General features: G+C 38.4%; 1 protein-coding gene across 8 annotated transcripts in view; it reads left to right on the top strand.

Annotated features, from left to right (window-relative positions):
- Positions 1–22,944, top strand: part of LOC127417302 (transportin-1) — a 31,142-nt gene extending 8,198 nt beyond the window's left edge. Inside the window, exons 1-21 of one of the 8 annotated variants that reach the window (XM_051657259.1) lie at positions 1,982–4,159; positions 6,025–6,800; positions 7,162–7,243; positions 8,001–8,123; positions 8,461–8,579; positions 8,760–8,820; positions 8,967–9,138; positions 9,908–10,060; positions 10,210–10,435; positions 10,615–10,786; positions 10,976–11,062; positions 11,298–11,405; positions 12,296–12,454; positions 14,636–14,723; positions 14,844–14,942; positions 15,122–15,217; positions 17,281–17,356; positions 18,495–18,594; positions 18,691–18,765; positions 18,882–19,008; positions 19,644–22,944. In XM_051657259.1, the coding sequence (XP_051513219.1) occupies positions 6,727–6,800; positions 7,162–7,243; positions 8,001–8,123; positions 8,461–8,579; positions 8,760–8,820; positions 8,967–9,138; positions 9,908–10,060; positions 10,210–10,435; positions 10,615–10,786; positions 10,976–11,062; positions 11,298–11,405; positions 12,296–12,454; positions 14,636–14,723; positions 14,844–14,942; positions 15,122–15,217; positions 17,281–17,356; positions 18,495–18,594; positions 18,691–18,765; positions 18,882–18,989 (2,178 nt within the window). In that variant the 5' untranslated portion in view covers positions 1,982–4,159; positions 6,025–6,726 and the 3' untranslated portion in view covers positions 18,990–19,008; positions 19,644–22,944. Of the gene's footprint in view, positions 1–1,981; positions 6,878–7,161; positions 7,244–8,000; positions 8,124–8,460; positions 8,580–8,759; positions 8,821–8,966; positions 9,139–9,907; positions 10,061–10,209; positions 10,436–10,614; positions 10,815–10,975; positions 11,063–11,297; positions 11,406–12,295; positions 12,455–12,541; positions 12,702–14,635; positions 14,724–14,843; positions 14,943–15,121; positions 15,218–16,451; positions 17,357–18,494; positions 18,595–18,690; positions 18,766–18,881; positions 19,009–19,643 lie in introns of those variants that run through there. The other 7 variants (XM_051657252.1, XM_051657237.1, XR_007893250.1 and 4 more) reach the window with 7 other exon arrangements.
- The last annotated feature ends 1,351 nt before the right edge of the window (positions 22,945–24,295 follow it).

The following is a 24,295-nucleotide window of genomic DNA, read 5'->3' as shown; positions in this document are numbered from 1 at the left end:
TAGTGATGACTTTATTTAGCTTGGGCGTAGAGTGCTTTTGTGCTCTAAAATGGGTTTAACGTGCAGAGATGACATATGCTATCTAGGTGGCATGGTTTAGATGTTCCTGACCTTTCATGAATCACTGCTTATTGGCTGAAAGAGGCCAAGCCCCACATCGGCCGATACATGAGCAAGCTGATACAAAAATTAAAATGAACGTGATGGAAGTTGCTGATAAGCTAGTTGTACAGTTGTAGCATAAGTTTAAAGGTGCAATATGTAAATTTTTTTGCCAATGTGTGAACGGCTTGTAACGCAACTTAAAAAATTAGCCCTTCCTGGTCTTCCTAGGTTGCCTATTAAAGCCTGTAGACTGATTTTCATGCGAGGGGAGCGGGTCGCTTTTGCCGGGAAAATCCAAAGGATGTGACGTTTATGCGCGCTCCTGAGAGCCTTGCCTCAGTGCTTCTCTTCCGCTATTCAGCAACAACAAACTGCAACACTAGGTAACATTATCTTAGAGATGGAATCCAGCAAACGTCCGGTTCCCAGCACAACACCAATTCCTACACAAACTCTGAGTAAGCCAAAAAAAAAAAAAAAAAAAAAAAAAAATACATTTACTGAATCCCGTCTGGCTAAGCGGAAACTTGATCGTGGTCGAGAGAAAACTAGAGTGAACATCAGCAGGATATTTGATTCCTGGAGGGACCTTCGTTCGGTTTTTGGGATCAAAACCGACCCTGAATTGGCATTCTTCTTATTGGACAGGTAAGCTTACATAACTGCAAAGCATGTGAAATATAGTGCCATAAGGATTGATCTGTGTCATTTTAGCTAACTTGATCTTGCTTGCTAACGGTGACAAATTGCAAGCTACCATCCTTCATAACTTTCAAATAATTTCAACGATCTTCTCTTTATACTATAAGTCAGGTATGCTGATTCATAGTAACTGACATAATGTTAATCTGTAATTATTCAGCAAGGTAAACTACAATAATACATGAAATGAATACTAGACAATGTTCAAGATACTGCAAAAAGCTCCATTCGTTAGTGTAACGTAACTTGGTTATACAGAAAATATATACAATCTATAATTATAAAACAATAGTGCATCAGTATATCAAAATGACAGTTGTGATGGAATCACATCAATACTGAATTGTCAACATATTTATAATGTACAGTCTATTTTATAAACAGCTACTGTCATCATCCACCAAATTTAGCTAACAGCTATTGATAAAGCTGTCTAGCTAGCTAATGCCGACATAGGCTGTCCTATAAATGCAGTCAGTGTATCATGCAAAGAAAAGTGATTACTTCAAACTACAGTCTCGCATAGCCAGACCTATATCCGCACTTTGTTTTAGTCCTGTTCCAGCACTAGAGTGTCAAATATAATATGCAGTCTCAAAGTTTGTAGTAAAACAATCATCACTGTGTAATATTAATTATGCTACCTTATCTGTCATCATGATGCCGGTGAATCATGTTCAGTCTCTTTGTTTTGGTCACTATGGAGTGCGTGTTCACGAGCAACAGGCTGCAGTTCACTTAATGGCCACAGGTGTCATTAATAACAAGGGTTTCTGAATCTTACATACTGCACCTTTAACTGGAGACCATAGTTTGTTGTGAAATATTTGGTATGTAATATAATGGTAACTAGAATATAAAATTTTAATTATGAAATTATTGTCAATTTTAATATGCTTTTCTATAATGTATTTAACAGATTCTCCATGATGTATCTTAAATGTGCCCTTTGTTAGCTTGAGAATTAGGCTTACAGCCTCTGATACACCTCTGTGCAGTACATGATTTCATAGCTTACATACATGAATACTATGTATTCATTAGATATTGTGATAGACTTGTGAATACTTGTTTTGACCTTGAGAAGACTTAAGGCTTCCTCTGTGTTTTTTTCTCTCAGCTTCCAGCTCAAAATGTGCCGTCTCCAACCAAGTGCTAGCTGACAGTGGAGACGGTTGCCATAGCGGCAGTCAGGCCAGACTGCTTGTTGCCACGGCACCGTTTGTGCTCGTGACCTGATTAGATTCCTTACAGGTGGAATGTCTGTGAGATCTTGAGGAAGCATGATGTATTGGGAGGGTGTCTCAGCTTCCAAAATTTAGTTTTGGATTGTTCTCCATCAAATTGCTTTGAAACAGTTTTTAATAATTTTGAATGGTCACTGATGTAAACATCCACTGACCCATTTGTTCAAAGGACTTTTTTAAATGTTAGAAAGATACTTAAGTCAAACATATGATTTCAATGATCCAGAGAATGACTTGGATTTCCTAACATTAGGATTTCCAACTTCCTAACCGTTTTAACCATTTGCATTGATGGTGGAATGGTTATTTTTTTTGTGCAGTAAAATGGTAATCCTGGTACTCTCATTAAAGGGGTCATGTCATGAGGAATCAAATATTCCTTGATCTTTTGACACATAAGAGTTTATTGTACTATTAAAAGCATACAGTAAGTTTCAGAACTCTAGACATGCTCCCTAGTCCAAAAAGTGCATTTATCGACACCAAGCTGCAAAAACATCTCTTTCTCTATTTCCGTGACTACTCTACATCACTAGGGGACCTTCATTAATGCATTACCGCCTCCACAGCAAGAGATCAACGGCCCCTTCTTTTACATCATCGCCTCTTTGGTCCACCTACTGGTGCGCAGTCATTGTGAATGATAAGGAGAGAGCTGACAGGTAGCAGTGACACAGCCATTGCTAAACACCTAGAGGGACCATTGCTGCAGTTGATATTTAACAACAAAGAGATTGCGATGTAGTGGAAGATTCAAAAACGTTGTGAAGTAGCCTATACATCTATGTGAATGATTTGTTAAAACTTCAGTGTTAGGTGAACAAGCATTTTGTTCGGCTGATCGCATCCGTGATAAGAGCAGCACAAGCATAGGTAGACACGTGGACACCACTGCCTCAGGGTTTGACAGAAGCGGCGTGTTTCTCTGAAGAACTAGCTCTAATCACTCTTCCAAACCAGGGGTAAGGTATCCTTACTGTTGCAGTGTATGGTACAAATCTTATTTTCTAACTGTATTTGTTGCTTTATATATGAACATGACTTTAACATGTTGTAAAATCACCACAATGTTTGGCTATTAGTAATGTACAAACTTACTTTATGATATCTGTTTGAATATCTCTTATGTTCTTTACTGTCAGTTGCTGATCAAAAAGAAAAGGAAAAAGAAAAAAAGACATTAATATCAGTCACATATAGCACAGAACTGGCACAGAAAGAGTGCAGCAACTCTCTCGTCTATGGCTTCTCATTTCGAAAACTGTCCCTTTTACTTGCATCCTTTTCTTTGCATCCAATCAGCTACCTCTTAGGATACAATGAAAAGATGCAAGGAAAGGAAACGAGGATGGAGGAATCCAAGTGAAATGTATTTGTAAAATGAAATGTCCTGCTTATTTAAGCATAATTTCAGAGTGTCAGCTTTGCGCAGCTGCTTTCCCTCGGAGCGCTTGCCGTTATGTTGTTCAAATTTGATTGATTGAAAAATTGAGAATAAATCCTAATAATTCAAGATGCACTCTTGAAGTATGTCACAATTACAGTTAAAACAGTGATGAAACATGAATTAGAACTGGGAGGAGAATTTATGCGTGCATCAGGTGCAGAGGTGGGTAGAGTAGTCATCAACTGTACTCAAGTAAAAGTACCAAGTCTTTTAAAAATGTATTACTCAAGTAGAAGTAAAAGTACTGTTAATAATTACTTGAGTAAGAAAGTATCGAATTAAAAGATTACTCAAGTAGTGAGTAACAAGTTACATTGCAAATTACATTGCAAAGATCAGATTTTTTATTTTAACACCTTGTGTGCATGAATCATGTGCCTATGTCATTCTTTATACCCACTGTTACAGTGATAGTTTAATAATGAAAATGATGATATAATTTATACACCCTCTTGTTCTAAACCAGTATGACTTAGACACAATGAACACAGTTAAGGTGATGCTAGACAGAATTTTAACCTCAGTCACCATTCACTTCCATTTGTTTGTCATTTTTGAAAGTGAATGGTGACTGAGGATATCAGTCCCTAACATTCTTCCTAACACCTTGTTTTTGGTTGCAGAGAAGACGAAGACTCAAAGGTTTGGAACAATGAGAGTGAGTCTAAATGATGACAGTATATTCATTTATGGGTGAACTATCACTATAAATATACTTGCCAGATCAGGTTTGAAAATTAGAAGAAAGGTTCCTAGCAATTATTACATAAAAAACTTAAATGTCTCACAGGCTAAATGATATTATTTTTTATAACATTGTATATTCTTAGTTATGTATCAAAGCAAGGTCGTGCAATATTAACACCTAACTATCGCATAAACGTAACTCTTCATCTTCACTGTGTGAAATAAAAAAAGTGCTTGTTTTGAGTGCTTACTGCTGTTGCTGCAGTGATGAACTTGAGTCGAGTGACACAGCGCTGCTGTAAAGTTCAGGTGCCGTAAAAGTCCCATTCAAAAATATCTCAATAAAGTATGCATTTATTAACACTTATTGAATTAAAATCAGTAATGTAACGACAGTAACGCCCCCCATTGTAATGAAGTAAGAGTAAAAAGTACTCACCATTAAATCTACTCTTAAAAGTACATTTTCTCCAAAAAGTTACTCAAGTAAATGTAATGGATTAAATGTAGCGCATTACTACCCACCTCTGGTCAGGTGCTTAGACAAAAGATTTCCTCATCGAATCCACCTGTGCATCATCTCTCATGCCTACTCATAAAGGCTCCTCTGTCCTCGTTTTAATTGTTTTTCATATAAACGTGCTAGATGAAGGTCTTTTTGCTGCATTTGCCTTGTTTTTAGATGCTGAAAAAGAACTTCAACTGTTAAAAATGCGTCTTGAGACAGCTGTGTTCTGCCTTATTCATTGCACTGCATCTTGCTTTTTTAGCACAAGAATGCGTTTGGTCTGAACCAGGGTCAGAAATTAACAAGGATTTATGGCAAAAATGCCACCGGAGTTGACAAAAAGGACTCCAAAATTTAAAATATGGGGCCAAAAAGAATGTGCCACTTATGATTTCCATTTCTTATTTATAACGTGATGTATTTCTTTTTGTACTCTAGACCTAATATATACATCACATGAAGTTATTTGATGTTCATTTAAATTTATAGGTAACCGCTTTTCTGGTTATTTAGGTTGAACATGTATTTTAAGGAATTGATTAATTTGAAGTATTTGAAATAGCACAATGATGTCAGATTGTCATATTTTGTATGGTTATAAAATATGCCCTAACATTGCCCTAATAATGAAAAAAAAAAAACAATGTCGCAAATGTTACCCCTTAATAGAAAAATTAATTTCTGACACTAGTCTAAATAGCCTCTTTTAAAAATGCTTTAGCTAATAGTTACATAAATGCTATACATACTCAAGAAAATAATAATAATTAAAAAAAAATGCTTCTCTAAAAGTCACAAGAATTGAATGCTTTTGTGTTGTTTTGCCAAAAGAAAAAAAAAAGTAAGGGTACACTTCATTACTAGTCAGATTTCTGTGTGTACACTGAGATGAAATCCTGGAGTCACCCATGGATGGGGCTATGCCATTATTATGCCACATTATTATGGAACGAATTTTGGCAAAGGAAAATATGTTTTTAAATATAATAGAATAAAAAAGAATAAAATATATTGATAGATGCAAGTAAAAAAGCACAGAAATGACATTTGCAGTCTTTTACATGTTACTTTTCGCACTTTAACAAGCCAAACCCCCGCCACATCACCCAACCCAACTCAAAGGTGTTAGCCAATCATAACAAAGTATATTGAAGTCTTAAAGGGGACATCACAGAAAACTGAGCGTTTCAGACAGAGACAGGGTGGAAAAAGGTCATTTAATATATTATGATATTTAATACTATATTATAAACATTTTAAGTGAACTGTAAATGAAAATAATCAAGTGAAAAGAAAAAAACATGACCCCTTTAACTATCTAATTCCAGTTCAGGAGCTACGTATGTTGACAAAAAATTTTTGTCTGCAAGAGCCACTTGCTACTGACAGCTGTGTGACACTTTCAGGTAAGTTACTTGGTTGGTCAGCACCTGGAGAAGGGGTGTGAAGTGATGTGACTTGCAATGATACTGAAAGTTATTACTGACAAGCCTCTGAAATGAAAACTTATTGGGAATTTTTGAAGGTTTAAAGAGCTGAGCAAAACTTGCAAGTTACTGGTAGAGTACTGAGGATCTATTCAAATGAGAAGTGCCTAGGCTGATGAGAGGAGGTTAGGTGGCAGGCCAACTTGACTCATTGGGCTGGGGTTCACTTCTAGCACCCCTGTTTTACTGACAGGTTTGCAGAAGATAAAATGTTTGGCAGTAGCATGCATTTCAGGCAGGTTAAAGCTGTTCTGAGCATCATAACATCATTCAGCTTCACTTCCTTTGAATGGCCTCTTTCATTTTTTAAATTATGTGCCTTTTTTTTTAATGAATGTCCTGTATTCTATGTATATAGCGTAATGCTTCCATGTTATTGCTGCATGAGCTATACTGTCCCTTGAAGGTTTTTTTCCCCCCACTAAATAAGGAAGAGGAAATTTTTATAGTCTGTGTTCAATTCCTGTTGTGTTTCTCTTTTAGGGGGCTTTTGGAGCTCTGCAAAAGATCTGTGAAGACTCTGCCGAGATCCTGGACAGCGACATGCTGGACCGTCCGCTCAATGTGATGATCCCAAAGTTCCTGCAGTTCTTTAAGCACAGCAGCCCCAAGATCAGGTAGGACAAACCTGCGTTCCCTGGCAGAGGACAGCTGTTGGAAACCACTGCTGCTCACAGGAACATCACTGCCCTTTGTGAGATGATGTATCACTCAGATATAACCCAAAAAATTATATCATGTTACTTAAACACAGCGAGTATAGCACATTTTGTACCCTAGTTTGGCTGACTGGTTGAAAATTTTGTTCTGAATTCTTAAAATGGTTGAACTATTTTCAGCTATTATTTGTTTTCCAGAATTCTTCCTCTGAACACTCAAAGTTAGTTGTTTCTAAGCATGTTGGACTTGTTTTCTGAACTAATTAGAGTATGGTTTGCTTAACAGTTTTATATGTGCTGTGATTGTTATCTATTGTAGATCTCATGCCATTGCCTGTGTGAATCAGTTCATCATCAGTAGAACACAAGCCTTGATGCTGCACATAGATCCCTTCATTGAGGTACACTGACTTTTGCCACATTTTTAAATGTTTATGTATATTTGATTTATTTTTGTGAATCCAGTTTTGGATATTCAGTTATAGGCCTGTTAGTCCTGGAGTGACAACCACATTCTTCAACAGAATTAGCTCCCAAAAAAATTCAGGTAGTGACAACCGCATTTTCATACATTCCACGTAGTGTGTACAGAATCGAACTGAACAACTAGTTGTTAAAGACGTAATCGATAGCGAATGTGAGATGTGTCTGTCTTCTCCTGGTTGTAAATCACGCAAACAGAGGTATGTGTCTTCATTCATTTAAATATTCCAGTCTCTCTCTCCACTGTAGTTTCTCTCATCAGCATTGTGGTCTCGGGGTAACTATCACTGTCCAGAGAAAGCTCACACGGCTGTTTAACAGCAGCCGCTTAGTGCATAAATCAAACACGGCGATTCTGTCAGTGGCAGCTAACTAAACATTGCCAGATGATAAAACATCTCTGGTGAATAATCTCTTTGCTCAAAAATAGCAAACACAAAACGGGTTAAACCATGTATAATGTTTCTCGTTCACTGGTGCAAAACGCTGCAGCGTTGCTATGGTTTTCACTAGTCAATTATCGTATTTGCGGGAATAACTTCTGTATTACACACATGGAATGAAAAGTTAAATGCGGTTGTCACTCCCAAAACTTTGTAGTATGTACGTGCCCATTTAGTAGTTATCAGGAATGATGTCATGTTTTTATTGTATTTTTCTGTCTGTGTGCCTCAGAACCTTTTTGCACTGGCTGGTGATGAGGAGCCAGAAGTGAGGAAGAATGTGTGCAGGGCTTTAGTCATGCTTTTAGAAGTCCGACTAGACCGTCTCCTTCCTCAAATGCACAACATCATTGAGGTTAGACCATGCCCCCTGCAACCGCTCATGATAACCTAAACTATTATACAACCATCAAATACATATCCATGTCTTAGTCTATTAATACTGTATGCTATATTAATGTGCTCTATGAGTACCTTGACTTCCCTAGTAATTAACTGTTTGCATAAATGATTATTTCTATATAACAATTACAAATGTTTTGTAAATGTAAATAGTGCTCCTATCCTAAACTAGACAGGCAAGTTGAGGGAACAGCAGCCTCTTGTGGACTTGTTTGGTGAAAATGTTATATACTGTATGTCTTGAAGAAATGTCTTCATGTTTGACTGATCTTAAATCCTTCATTTCTCAGTACATGTTGCAGAGGACATTGGACCAGGATGAGAATGTAGCTCTGGAGGCTTGTGAGTTCTGGCTCACACTCGCTGAGCAACCTGTGTGTAAGGAGGTTCTGTCTGGACACCTGCCCAAGTGAGCACACTCACCAACACACAGTGTCTTTTTGATTTGAGAAACTTGAATAGCTCCAAATAACAAAAATCCATGTCCAAATTCAATTAACACAGTTCTGCAATGGCAGGACATAACTGCTTATTTAATGCAGATTAAATGATCAGATTATCAGGATTAGTCTGTTCTCTTTTTTTGCAGGCTGACACCCGTCCTTGTCAATGGAATGAAATACTCTGAGATTGACATAATCCTGCTGATGGTCAGTTTCTTTCATTCGGTTACTTTTATATGCATACGCTCTCATTTATTTCTATGTTGTCACTGCCATGCCAAACAGGCTTTCAAAATACTTCTAATCTTAAAATGTCAAGAACATTATGAATGCCATTAATAATTGATTTGCAGGGTGATGTTGAGGAGGATGAAGCCATCCCAGACAACGAGCAGGACATTCGTCCAAGGTTCCATCGCTCACGCACAGTTGCTCAACAACATGAGGGTGGAGACTCCATTGAGGAGGAGGAGGATGATGACGATGATTTGGATGATGATGAAACTATCTCAGATTGGAATTTAAGTAAGAAACTGTGCAGAACAGTTTCACAGAGACAAATGACAAAACCAAGTCATTGACTCTGTGTGCTGTTTAAAATCCATCATAGCCCTGGAGTCTGAAATAAAATTCTAAATTGAGCTATTCAGGCATGACGCCAATTTGTAGGCCATCTCGGATGGCTAGTTCGCCATGGGTAAATGGGAGAAGCATTGTAGTCCTAATGTAGCAACTTGTTACCACTTATTACCATGGTTTTAAAATGCTAATTCTCTTCCGGGTTTTAAGTCTACTAACTGAACAGCAACATATGCCTGATTCTTAAGACCATCAAGCATCTACAAGTAATGGACCCTTTTCACATTTCCGACTTTGGAATGAATTCTCAACAGCTAAAGAAAAAATCCACTATTACATTTCCATGACTTTCCAAAAGAGGGAAAAATAGAAAGTAGTGGATTACGGCAGTCAGAAGAGAGAAACATTACAAACTTACCGTCACTCCTTCAGCAGCTGTATTTGAAACCCCAACTCAGCAATATTGACTTATTATTATAAATGCCAGGATAATATAGCTCAAAGAATAATGTTATAAGTTAACACTTAATAATTAAAACATTTAAAATAGAAAAAAGTTTACTAGATTTACACTGCATAATAAGGCGGAAATGTGTCCCAACGGTCTGCGAAAAGGGTCCATTAAACACATAGTATTTGGTTTCAGCAGCAGTGGAAAAATTAAATTGACTTTTTTGAAATGTATGTCATAATTATTTTTCTATGGTGTGTGTAGGGAAATGTTCTGCAGCTGCACTGGATGTCCTGGCGAATGTTTTCAGAGATGATCTGCTGTTGCACATTCTTCCTCTACTGAAAGAACTGTTGTTCCATCCAGAGTGGCTTATCAAAGAGTCTGGCATACTTGTACTGGGAGCCATCGCTGAAGGTATTCAACAGTTACAAACACATTAATTGCCTCATAGCATTAGCATAAAAAAAAGTGACTTTAAAATCTTGAACGTACCCATGTGTTTTTTTATTTTTTATTTGAGTGAATGACAACATTTTCTTTTACATCTTTGATTTTTCTTGTAGGCTGTATGCAGGGAATGATCCCATACTTGCCTGAGTTGATTCCTCATCTGGTACAGTGCCTGTCTGATAAGAAGGCACTGGTTCGTTCCATCACCTGCTGGACTCTGAGCCGTTACGCACACTGGGTGGTGAGCCAGCCCCCCGACACCTACCTCAAACCCCTCATGACTGAACTGCTCAAACGCATACTGGACAGCAACAAGCGCGTCCAAGAGGCTGCCTGCAGGTGAGGATGTGTCATAATATTGTGCTAATAGAAGCACTTAAGTATGTATGTCTGTTTCTTCTAAGTCGGCACATCCTTTGTCAAATTCTTTTTACTCTGTTTGTATACGCTATATACCAAGATTATTTTTTATCCCCTATGACCCCGTTAATCTCTTATTCTCTCCCTACTTTCCACAGTGCATTTGCTACCCTTGAGGAGGAGGCGTGCACTGAGCTAGTGCCATATCTTGCTTATATTTTGGACACATTGGTCTTTGCTTTCAGTAAATACCAGCATAAGAACCTGCTCATCCTCTATGATGCCATTGGCACTCTGGCTGACTCTGTGGGCCACCATCTTAACAAACCAGTAATTTCACAAACAAACAAACACTTGTGTAAATGGCACCTATCTTCCTCTTTCAAACACATAGACATAGAATGTTACATGCAAACACACACCAAGACTGACTGCGGATATCTAACATCCTTTCCCTCCCATGTATGACTGCAGGGTGCTGTATGTGTGTTGTTTCACATGGTTTTTCTCCGTGTGCAGGAATATATTCAAATGCTAATGCCTCCATTGATTCAAAAATGGAACCAGCTAAAAGATGAAGATAAAGACCTCTTTCCTCTGTTAGAGGTAAATAAACAAAATCTTAAGCTAAAACTAATTTAAATAGCTTTGCACAAATAAACAAATACAAAAACCCAACACCTAAACACTATAAACAAGGGCTGTGTTTGGGGAAAAAAACACTGTAGAAGAATTGTCCAGAATTAAATATAAAAGTGTATGTACCTGATTATTGTGATTTAAAATTAGATCATCATAGGTGACCTGTAGATATGTAATACTTTGTTTATTCCTCTTAAAGTGTCTCTCATCTGTGGCCACTGCCCTTCAGAGTGGCTTTCTGCCATACTGTGAACCTGTCTACCAGCGCTGTGTTAACCTGGTCCAGAAAACACTCGCCCAGGCAGTGGTGAGAGATCTCATATAGTTAACAAAAAAAGCAAACAAATATTGTAACATTCCAACTTAACACAATAATATAAATTTTTTTGATGCTTATAAAAGAAGGCAAGCAAGGAGCAAGAGATGTGAGCAGGCCTTTACTAAAAGACATCATTAGCCGCATTTCCACTATCAGGCCAAATGAGGTGTGCTAGTGTGTGCCAGGGCCAGATGCGTTCCCACTGTCACATCTGGGGCATCATCATGCCTGTTCAGGACTTCATCAGGGCCAATAGCCTATGGCCCGCCGATTACCCTAGGGCCAACTGGGGATTTAGGTGGCGTCAGTGTGAAAGGCAGAGTTTAGCTGAGCCAGGTCAGAGGTTTCAGTACCAAGATACTCGATTCCCAATTTCTCATTTCTAGCTACCAGCTTACCTCAGTAGATCAACAGAGAATGGAAAATCGTCAGTAGATGAAATCAGGGCTCTTTTGAATATGAATTTGGGCTGATGAAAATGTGCAACGTTAGATCGACGGCATCTGGCAAAATTAATACATGATTAAATATATTGTCACCAAGTTGTGTACCCACAACGGTACAGGTTCAGGTTCATTTTGAGGGCTAGCTAGTCTCCAGATTCTGATACCCCAGCTTGAGTTTCCCTTTTGCTTGTGAAATGGGCGGGGTGTGTGTTATTGGCACTAGGATGGAATATTAAGGGCGGGTTTTAGGGCAGCACTGCAGGGCTATTGGCCCAATGGTGGGAATGCAGATTGACTTTGAATTCGCGGTTTGAGGTCCGAGGTTATTGGCCCTGGCTTACCAGTTTATTGCCCTGGCCCGATTGTGGAAAAGCGGCTATTGTGGCATTTGAAACAGCGGGGTAGACATTTCTCTTTCTCTCGGTCTCACAGCTATACCAGTCTCAGCCTGAGTTCTGTGAAGCTCCTGATAAAGATTTCATGATCGTGGCTTTGGATCTGCTCAGTGGATTAGCAGAGGGTCTCGGCGGGAACATTGAACAGCTGGTTGTCCGTAGCAACATTCTTACTCTCATGTATCAGTGCATGCAGGTAACCATACAAATCAACGTAAAGGTTATTGTTTTTTTTTTATGTTAAAAAAAATACTTTCTCCTATCCCTTTCTCCTAATATGCAGAGACAACTATAACTAACTGTCAAAAATTTTGAAGAAGGATCCAAGATGCAGGATGGCAATGAAAGGGGTTTTATTTAAAAAAAAAAAAAATACAAAAAAATACAAAAATAGAAATACATAAGCTCACAAGGGAGCAAAAAAAAAAAAAAAAAAGAAATAATGAATAAACACGACAACAGTAAAACTGAAAACAAACCAACTGGGGATTACTGGAAAAGACAGGAACAGCACAACTAGACCAGTAAAGCTGAGCAAATCAGCACCAGTGAGAAACACAGGGGAAAGAGGAAAACAAAAGCATATGGACGACCTGAGATGGGTGGAGGAAACTGTCACAATCCCACCACAACAAAAGACCGAAATGGCAAGATCATGACAGTGACCCCCCCAAGTGACGACTCCCAGGCATCCCACGATCAAAACAAAACTAGACGAAAGACCAGACAACGGGAAGAGAGGGTGGGGGAAACAGGTGGACGGCCCTACCTAACATAGAACAGACAAAAAAAAGAACCATAAGTCCAAAAAAAACCAGAAAAAAATAAGGTAAGATCCAAGGCAGAACTGGCAGGACGGACCAGGGTAGTGCCGGCGGACCAGACCAGTGCGACGCCAGCAGCATGGACCAAGGTATAGCAGCTTGGCAGGGTTTGGCTGCTGGACTTGGCTTGGCGGCTTCACCTGATTTGACAGCTTGACTCGACATGGTGGCTTGATAAGACTTGGCTGCTTGACTAGGCTGGGCGGCATGACTTGGCCTGATGGCCCTACCCGGCCTGGAGGTCCGGCTAGGTATAGCAGCTCGACTTGATGCCGGTGTCTCTTGGACGGGCGGTTCCATGATGGGAGCAAGGACAGACGGCTACAGGATGAGAGCTAAATCAGACAGGCCTGCAGGTGAGGATACATGGCCTCCATGGCCATGGATGTTGGCAGCAGCAGGGGAACGGCCTCCGTGGCCTGGGCACTGGCAGCTGCAGGGGATCGGGCACATTACTCGGCTTCCTTCTCCTCCGCACAGTTGGAAACACTGCAGTAGAAACGGCTGCCACCTCCTGGCGGTCGACCGCGGGAATGGCCACTGCCTCCTGGCGGTCAGCAGTGGCCTCCTCCGCCTTCTGGTGGTCAGCAGCGGCTAGAGCAAGATTGCCGCAGGAGGCTGAACAGACACCGACAGAGGGTGATTTGGGGATTTGGTGCTCCACCCCTGCAGCAGACTTTCCTTCTCTGCCAACCAACAGAGGTGGTCCACCAAATCCCAAAAGGGCAAATGAAAAAAAAAAAAAAAAGACCTCAGCTCCTCTGGACAGATGGAGCTTGTCCAGACCTTCTACCAAAATAAGCTTGAGGACAGACTCATCAACACCCTGCCCGGAGGCTGCTCTGGCCAACTCTTCAGCAAAAATGTTGACGGCGCGACCGTACTGAAAGCAGGCCAGGGGGTCGGGCAATTAGGCGAGGCTCTGAGAGATCAATTCCCCAAGGGCTGGAGCTGAGTTCAATAAAATGCCCATCATGTCTCCGCTGGGTCCAAAGTTGGCCATATCATTCTGTCATGAAATTTGAAGGACCCAAGATGTAGGATGGCAATGAAAGGAGTTTTATTGAAAAAACAAACAAAAACCCTCACAAGGGAGAAAACAAGAATAACAAGAAAACAATAAAACTGAAAAAGAAAAACTGACCGGGGATAACTGGAAAAGACAGGAACGACTGGACTGGAAACAAAACACAATGATATGGCAGGGAAAATGAGACAAAGGAGAGAATATATAAAGTAATAGGAATGAGCCACAGGTGCTGCTGATCTACTAGTGAGCCGAGCAATTGCACTGCTGAGCAGCACCAGTGAGAAACACAAGGGAAAGAGGAAAATAAAAGCACATGGACGACCTGAGAGATGGGTGGAGGAAGACCAAAATGGCAGGATCGTGACAACTAACATTTTTTAGTGTACAAATGGTGGTCTTGTTGCACTTTCAAAGTATTTGAAATACTAGTTATACTTTATTGTAGCAAACAAGCTTGCAAAAACTGCTGCAGCTGTGCACGGTTACAAAAATATTGATCTTTTGCTTTTTTTTATCTTCTCAGGATAAAATGCCAGAGGTACGGCAGAGTTCATTTGCCCTGTTGGGAGATTTGACCAAAGCATGTTTTCAGCATGTCAAACCTTGCATTGGTATGCGGTTACACACATTCACTATCACATCCTCAAATGAGAAAACGTAATTTGTATTTGTTGATCGCATACATTCTGGGACATCAGATTTTTTGTTTGTTTGTGTTATTCTCTCTCTAGCTAATTTCATGCCTATATTAGGGACAAACCTGAACCCAGAATTGATATCGGTATGCAACAATGCAACATGGGCCATTGGAGAAGTATCTATTCAAATGGGTGAGCAATTTGTCCTTTCACGCTTTTTCCTTGGCACCTTTTAGTACACTGTATGAACATTCAACCGCTTGTTTGTTTTATCTGCTCATCCATGCTTCATTCTATGACTTCAGATATACAATTAAGTGATTTTTAAAATGCTCTCTAGAGTAACATGCTACTTTCTCATCTCTGCTCAGGTTCTGAAATGCAGCCATATGTCCCATTGGTTTTACAACAGCTGGTGGAAATCATTAACAGACCCAACACACCAAAGACTCTGCTGGAGAATACAGGTACAATTTGAGGGGTGCTATACCAGGCTGACCCCTCACAAGAGGTTTCCATCCCCTCTTTTTCCCAGACTCCCCCAGTCCTCATTCTGCAGTGCTTATTAATATCCATACAAACTCCAGGAAGTGGACTTTACCAGGTCTGATAAATATTAGAGCTAACTTGATGTGAATATTTTTACCCTTACACAATATTTAACTGGGTAAAGAAATAGTCAACAAGAACATGAGCAATTCCATGCTCATTGTTTTCTATTTAAAAACTTACTCTGTCTGAGCTGAGTTTTCTTGGCATTCCTGTCCTCAGAAATTAATATAACAGACCTTGTAACAGTCCAGCCCATGGTATTGACTGAAGTGGATTAATAACACAGTGAGTCCTGTGTTAGCAATTAAAGTTAATATAGCTTAAATCATCACAGTGAAGTTGGTAAGCGTCAGTCAGTGAGGTATTATGAACAATGTAGAATATATCGCCTGTAATAAGCCAGCCATGAGAGGAGTATTAAGTCCTGCTGTCTTTGATTTGACTGTTTTTACTTGAAGCTTTTAAGCTTCAATAATCTTTCATTTCATCTAAGAAAACTACTAAACTGCGTTCTAAATCTATTCTGTGTTGTTTGGATGAATGTATAGCACCTGTACCTCAAATTATTTCCCAGTTACACTCCACTCTGATTGGACAGTACTAATTGGAGCTCTAGCCTGAGCCGTAATGACTGCGCCCATTGATGCCTTTAGAAATTTGAAATGAGGGTGAAGTGTAACACTCCTAACACACTCCCACAGAAACAAGGGTACTTGTAGATGTGTTCCTGTTTGTCGATTTATTTCTGTTGTTTTAGTTACTTTTCTTTTTCAATGTGAATGCATATTTGCCAATAGATGTTGAGTGTTGTTTAGTTAAGGACGGCTAATGTTTAATGCAGGATTGCTGATAGATTGTTCATGTTGTAAAGACTATGACCTAAAAAAAAAAAGAAGTTTTTTAAAGAAAGCAATTCACATAAGTAAATTCTTACTGACTTGCTCTTATGCCAATTTTTGTGAGCGTCTACTAATATCTCTTCTTGATGGTGCAGAATTTGCATTACATTTTTATTAACCTCATCAATGTTAATATGTTTAAATAGATGAAATTTCTAGTTAATGTTTAATTTTTGGGTATTTGACCAACTATTTAGTTATGTATACCAGCTAATATAATAATAGTAAATGGTGCTTAATTCTATTTCAGATTCTTTGAATCCGCTTATCCTGCACTGAACTGCGTTCTCTAATGAGCCAATCATCTGCTTTCTGCATGTCTCATTGGACTGTTCATAAATGCCTGTCTTTAATGAGAATGTTGCATAGTTTGTGTCTCTTAAACTTAGGTCTCCCTCCTCTGTGCCTCTTAAGATCCTGGTGGAATCTAGTCCTCTCCATGTAGTTTGCTTGGCGTAATATGCATTTCTCAAAGAAACAAAAGAGACAGAAAGAACGAAAAGACATTTCTGTTCTACTGAAGAAATTTTTGTGAGTTTAAGGGAGAAAATCTTAGGAAACAAGTATGTTTTATGTTAAACATATATGCTAAAAGTGTGAGAATCTATCTTTAATAAATTCAATATGGAGTAAAAAGAACATTCCATCAGTGCACACTCATCATTTAACACAATCATCTTGTAGAGATGTTGCATGAATTGGGCAGAAATGTATTACATACTTACATTAATTGGACAGAAGAAAGGAAAGTTAGAGCCAAAAATTGATGAATGCATATGAATCTCTAACTTTGACCTGTAGAGAAGCTGTGATAACTAAGTTTTCTAAGACTCCTCCCTTAAACGAGATGTATGTTTTTTTTAGTGTCATACTTTACATTTGACCCTGTAGTCTGGGGCTGTGAAGAGCACTAGTGAAATCTTGTGTTTATTCTCATACACAGATTCTGTTGAGTTCTGTTTCTGAGTTGTCTGTTTGTTTGTTTGTTTGTTTGTTTCTTTTTGTTTTCTCCTCCCCCCTCATTCGCTCATGTCTTGGTTGGCGTTTGGTGCTGTATAACCGTGATTGCGTTACCTTAGCAATAACAATTGGTCGTCTTGGTTACGTTTGTCCTCAAGAGGTGGCACCCATGCTACAGCAGTTTATAAGACCCTGGTGTGTATTATTCAATCTTTTATTTCATTCATTTCCTCTTTCTGTCTATCTTCTCTCTTTTCACCCTATGGTTCTCTTCCTTGCCCTCTCTCAATCTCTTAAAACCTTGTCCCAGTGTTCTTGAAAAGGCCCTGTATTTCTTCATGTCTTACTTGAGAACTGCACTCATTTAAAAGTCCAAAGATGTTGCAAACAAGATGAAGCAAATTGACATGGTAGGAGGCCTGTTCAAGACACTTGAGAGAAGGCATCACTCTACCTTTATCTCTCACTTGCTCTCTCTGTTCTGTATGATTCAGTCTAAATCATTGCCAACCATGTGACTAACGCTGTCCCTCTAGGTCTTGTTGTTTAATTTGCCTCAGTAGCACCTTCATGTATTCTCAATTTATTTATTTCAGTTTTCACTTCTGTTTTCGTCTTTTATTGTCGCTATCTAACAACTAATAGAGTGCATGGGATAATATCAAATGCTTGCTGGTTTTAGAAAATGAAAGCAATAGTCAAATGGAAAAGCTTGCTTAAAAACTTGCTCCCTATTAGATGTAGAGTCCATTAGCTGCATGATTCTATTCCAAAATGCCCGCCCTAAAATTTGCACTAGTTTAACTTTATAAAAACGAAAAGCTGACAGAATACACGGTGCTATATAGACATTATTTTTGTTACAATAACTTGTCTTATAAAGAAATAATAAATAATGAAAATTAAGTAACTATGGTCGTTTAGCGCAATAGCAGCTTTATAAACATTTATAACAGTGTGAAGTGCTTGCCTGCTGCAATGTACCTGGCAAAACAGATGATAATTTTCTACCCAAAATATGCAGATACATAATTATATCAACAATGATAAAATTAGACCTATATTTTTTGTCAAATTAATGAGCGATTGTGAGGAAATAAACTGAAGTCACCCCCTGAACATGCAGAATTTACATTGTTTCAACAACGAATGTTTTCAGTATAAATAAGATAGATTTTGATTCCTTAATTGACCAGTCTTTGTGATAAAACATTTGATCGCCCCAAGGTGCTCTGAGGTGGTAGTCATGATGATACTGTGTTGATTGTGTTAGTCCAATTGCAAAATAACCAAACAGGCTTGTTATTTGAAAATGGTTTATGCTCCTCATTAGGTGCACTTCTCTTCGTAATATAAGAGACAATGAAGAAAAAGACTCGGCCTTCCGGGGAATCTGCACCATGATCACAGTCAACCCTGGAGGTGTGGTGCAGGTAAGGCACATTACTCTCAGTGATGACTCTCAGAGTTCTCTATGAATGAAAACTGATCCTCTTTGTTTTCTTTACCACCCCTCCACCTCCCTTCAGGACTTTATATTTTTCTGTGATGCTGTAGCATCTTGGATGAACCCAAAAGACGATCTTCGAGAAATGTTCTATAAGGTAGAGCATTGTGTTTTGACGGAGTCTTTTATTGATGATTTGTGAACTAAGTTGGGTGAAGTCTTCAAGAAGATTATGGACGTATGCTTCATACCAAAGTGTGTGTTCCCTGTTAGATCTTGCATGGGTTTAAGAACCAGGTTGGAGATGAGAACTGGAAACGCTTTTCGGACCAGTTTCCCCTTCCACTCAAAGAGAGACTTGCGGCCTTTTATGGGGTGTAGATTTTGCTGGGTTGAAAAGGTAAACTTACATTTGCTAGCTTATAAAATGTCATGTAATCAAATATCTTTTAAAATCAAAATGCCATTAGCTAATCTGTTAATAGAGGAGTGTGTCAAAGCCTATTTGGAATAAGGCTTTACAGCACTGAAATTTACAAATTGTTTTTAATCACATGAATGAATTTAGAAGAGATTTAATTTTGTAATAAAGATATCCTGCTGTGGCAAATGTCTAGATTTAACAAATAATAAGGCCTGTAGGAAATCTGGCGGCATAGAAATATGCATAAAGCTCTGCAGATTTTTGCAGAATTCAAATGACCATCGTTAATAAAATTCTACACATGGTCCAATCCCATTCATGCTTGACTATTAAATATTGCAATTCTGTCATTCTTTTGGATATCAATAGGGTGCAGCTCACATTTGTCCATATTTAAATCCATATTGCACCATTCTATTTTTCAGTTGGAATGAATAACTACCAATAACTATATATTAACTATATACTGTACATTGTCGTGCAAAATTACATTCATCCACATTCTTTATATATCTGTATGTAAACTAATAGTGCTGCTGATGTGCCTGTTGTTAATATTGCTATTGTTGTTAATTCTAATTGCTCAAATTTCTTTCTTTTTTGTGCTGCAGCTTATTCACTATGGGAGAGGATGGGAGCCTCTAATACCCAGGGCACCTGTTGTCCTTTACCTGGGGGGAAGGGTGGTCTAGCAGGGGTGGGAACCATATGGCCCACTGGACCCCTCTAGACGGGGTGGGAGGGAGGTGTAAGCTGTGGCGCTAGTCGACGTAACCACGCCAAGCCAAACCAAAACAGGGAGGAAAGTTTTTTTCATCATGTCATAACAATCAGCCATGAGGGTGAATACAAAATACATTGGCTGTGTCTCGTTTGGAAGGATGCGTCCTGCAGAGGTCGCATTTGTCGGCCGCATACTTCATCGAGGCTGTCTCGTTTCAGAAAAGCAAGTTGGACACTAAGAATGCAGCCTTCGAATGTGACATTCTTTCACGGGAATTCGGAGTATGCATGAGGTGTATCCTTGGTGGGCACTCACAACCCACAATTCTTTGCTTTAACGGAAATGTCAATTTTCCGTAAATATGATGTTCAAATGCAAGGAATGTTAATTCCCAAGTTGAAGTACCTCAGTAGATGGCTGCAGAGTATATAATATGTATAATTATATTAATATATAATTAAAATAAAGTATTAGACTAAAAGTACACCTGTAAAATCTATTTACTTTTCTCTTTACATCATTATATCTCTCCTAAAATGTACCTCATACATTCCCTTCCAGAGGGACTTTGTTCCCTTCTCACTCAAAGTGCTCGCGCTTGTTAAAGAGTGGCGTGCTGTCATACCAACCATGTTACGTTACGTTTCCATTTGTCCTACGAAGGCCGTCTCGTTTAAACGAGACTTGTTTAAAGGAGGACACTCGGTATACTGCAGCATTCAAAGGACGCGTCCTACCTAGCATGCAGCCTTCCAAACGAGAGACAGCCATTGTTAGTATTCATTCACCAGGGCACTTAATGTAACGGGACATCCAGGGGATAAAAGACAATGACATGAAGATATGTGTAAACTCTGTAGTGTTGCACCCCTAGGTTTGAAGTTGGAAGGTGCCTGAAAAAAATTATCTGAAAGCTTAAAACAAAGAAGTTTTGTGGGGTGGGGTGGGACCTAAATCTAAACTGGATGCTAAACATAAGTCCTACGCATGGGGAGAAAAAGGGTGTAGCTTGACTGCATGAAAGTGTGCAGACGGTGTTTTGTGTGCCAGCTATGCTCAGCAGTAGACGGCAAATATTTAAAGACAGTAAACGCTAAAAATGTACCATATTTTAGACCCTGTCTGAAAGGTAACAACTTCGTAACATAACCGTAGAAGTGTAAGTCCTCTGAATGACTGCATACTTTTTTCTTTTTTCTTTGTCTTGGTAAATTAAGTTAGCATGTATAAAGCAAGAAGAAAGACTCCATTGTAGCACAGCTCAGTGAAGATGTTTGAATCAAATCCATTGCACTGTACAAGGCTTTCATATTCATACACTATCTCTGTTTAGTGTAAATTAATGACAAGTCTCACTTACTAGGTTACTGTGTGGTTTGACATGTGTCAGTGAATCCTGAACACAAATTTTGTTCATTTTTAGACATAATACATCATCGACTTCTTTTTGCTTAGTTTGCTCAGAGCATGATTTTGAAAATGCTGTTAATATCTGTTTTGACTGACTGGGTTAATCTGGATATTTAGTTGTTTGATTTGTGCATGTTGGTGGCCCAATGAGCAATCTATTTTTCTAGCCCTGCATACAGACAAGTTTAATAATGCAGTTTTCCACCCTTACACAACAGGTTATATTCATTTGTGTGACTTGTTTTATTTTTTTACCTCCTGCATGAAATGCAAAAACGTCCCGCATTGTGTTGTGTCAAATCCTGGAAAATCCAGTGCTTGTGGAGGTACTTGTGTCCCTCATGTGCATAGTATCAAGCCTTAAAATGCCTGAATGTATCCCAGAGTGTGAGGATTTAGAGGCTACTGTTTAGGTATTAAGAACTTTGTGGCTCCAAGTCACTTGTAGGTAAAAATAGTTCTCTCAAGTATAAGCTAAGATCTGGATTCAAGCCAGCTCTAAGTATCTTGGGAAGCGGAGATTGTGTCAAAATTTGAATTTAATTTATATTCTCATTGTATAGGTGAAGATCTGCACATTGTATTTGGTTTTGAGATTATTCTATTTCAAAAGTGTACTGTCATTTTAGATCTGAACACCATGGGATACTTTTAGGTGTTTGTGAGTTCGTGTCTGTGTTGTGTTGGTGTATGTCTTTGAGGTGTGTTTTTTTTTTATTTATTTTTTTTAGTTTGTCTGTCACATTCCAGCTGTTTTATAGAAGGAATAGATAACAGTGTTCAGAGTAATTTCGTGATTTTTCTGACATGGAAATGAAAATGATGGTGTTAATGTTGGCAGAAATAATTAATCTGTTAAGTGTGTTTTCTTACACTTTTGAATGCTGCTATGTGTTGTTATATTTTTACTTGAATATGTTATGTTGTAGAGACCTCAGGAGGTATGTTGTCTTTACTGTTTTTATTTCTTTTGTGTATGCCTTTCCCCTGGTTTAGTCTCCCATTTTTAATAATAATAATAATAATAATATTAATAATAATAGAGCAATTCACTGTAACCCATTCTGCTGCTGGTGAATATCCTTTCTAATGGTCATATTTTTGTCAATCTTGTCTCCTTGTAAAGGAATGTAAAGCTGTTTTATTAATTAGAGGAGATATAATATCAGATACTGTAGATACACTTAAATACAATAAATAGCTTACTTAAAAGTGTTGTAATGCACAGCTTCATGTGGGGATAAAACAAAATAAATTGGCCCCTATGTGTGTACAGTAGTTATTTTAATACCGTATATACTGTAATGCCTTGAAGTTAGACTTAAGTTTTTTCAGAGGTGTGGGGTTTCAATATGGCCATGAGCACAGTAATGAAACTAATGGTTTTACAACTTTTTTTCTTGTTTTCTTTTTGTGAAGTACAAAACTTGTTTTAATTTTGTTTCCCCAACCCAAACTGCACCAACTGCTGTATAGTTCTCTGTGTGGCAATTAAAAAAGAAATTTAATAATGAAGTAAACCTTTGCTCAAAAGCTCCTTTTTTTCTGACCTGAGAGCAATTTCATTTATAGTGATTTTGATTTATAATCTGAATTTCAAGAAAGATGGAAATATTGAAAGTAATAATTTTTAGGGGCCACCAAATATTTTGGATCATGCAAAGAATATATATTGTACCGTAGAAATTTTGTAATGATATTTGTATGACATTGTTATGGACGTGAGTTTGTTTCACTGCTTGGATCTGTACATTGATAGGAATAAACCCTTTTCAAAAATCACAGATTACTTTATTTGTCAAATGAATTTCCAAGACATTAAATATAAAAGGTATATTGGCCAGTCTGGAAATGCAGTCATAAAATTAGACTGATTCTAGTACATTTTGGGAAAATGGCTATTCAATTCTTTTAACTGCGAATGTAAATGCTGCAATTTAAGCATTTTTAAAATCTCCAATCAAAGGTGGAGTGCGTAATTTTAATCCAATGCACTTTTTGTCAAGTTCTGAAAAAAAAAATTCTGGTGTTTGTACACAGCCCTGGCTCTGTAAATGGGAAAATAAACAAAGTGGATCAGACTGATCCACACAACACTGTTGCGGTCACACAGCATTGGCAGTGGGCGTGCATGAATTTGGGGGGCGGAGCTTCTGAAGGGAGGGGTGTGTTTGTTTGGCTGTTGAGTTCAAATGTCAACATTCTCAGAAATCGCTTACCTTTAAGTATTTTTAAAATGACTATTAAAGGGATAGTTCATCTAAAAATGAAAACGCTCTCATCATTTACTCACCCTCGTGCCATCCCAGGTGTGTATGACTTTCTTTCTTCTGCTGAACACAAAGATTTTTAGAATAAAATTTCAGCTCTGTAGGTCCATACAATGCAAGTAAATGGTGACCAGATGCTCCAAAGAGGATATAAAGTCAGCATTAAAGTAATCCATAAGACTCCAGTGGTTTAATCAGTGTCTTCTGAAGCGATCCAGTTGATTTTGGGTGAGACCAAACAGACCAAAATGATACTCTTTTTTTTTTTTTTTTCACTAAACATCTTATTGCATTCTCTAGGCACAATCATGATTTCAAGCTAGATTACACTTCCTAGTGCTTGACGCATGCGCATAGCACTAGTTGGCGCTATAGGAAGTGTAATGGAGCTCGAAATCATCTGCTGACAAGATGTACCGTGAAAAAGGAGTTATATGTTGGTCTGTGCTAACCCAAAATCAACTGCATCGCTTCAGAAGACATTAAACCACTGGAGTCTTATGGATTACTTGAGTTCTGGTCACCATTCACTTGCATTGTATGGACCTACAGAGCTAAGATCTTCTAAAAATCTTCATTTGTGTTCAGCAGAAGAAAGAAAGTCATACATTTGGCATTAGGGCGAGTAAATGATGAGAGATGATTTTTTTGGATGATCTAAGAGAGATACATACCTGTTTAAATAGATGTCATGGTAAATGTATAAATACCCCAGATTTAGCAATAATTGGCTTAAAAAATTATTGTAAAGACTGAGAGAGGCTTTACCGGTTTAAAGATGTAATGCCATAATTTATAAATAAACTAAACTAAGGGCTTTAAAGAGACTCATTACACCTTGTCATTTCAGTTACACAGC

Source organism: Myxocyprinus asiaticus, chromosome 3 (assembly GCF_019703515.2).
Source record: "Myxocyprinus asiaticus isolate MX2 ecotype Aquarium Trade chromosome 3, UBuf_Myxa_2, whole genome shotgun sequence".
Classification (NCBI taxonomy): domain Eukaryota; kingdom Metazoa; phylum Chordata; class Actinopteri; order Cypriniformes; family Catostomidae; genus Myxocyprinus; species Myxocyprinus asiaticus.
This window is presented reverse-complemented; position numbering and strand designations above follow the sequence as displayed.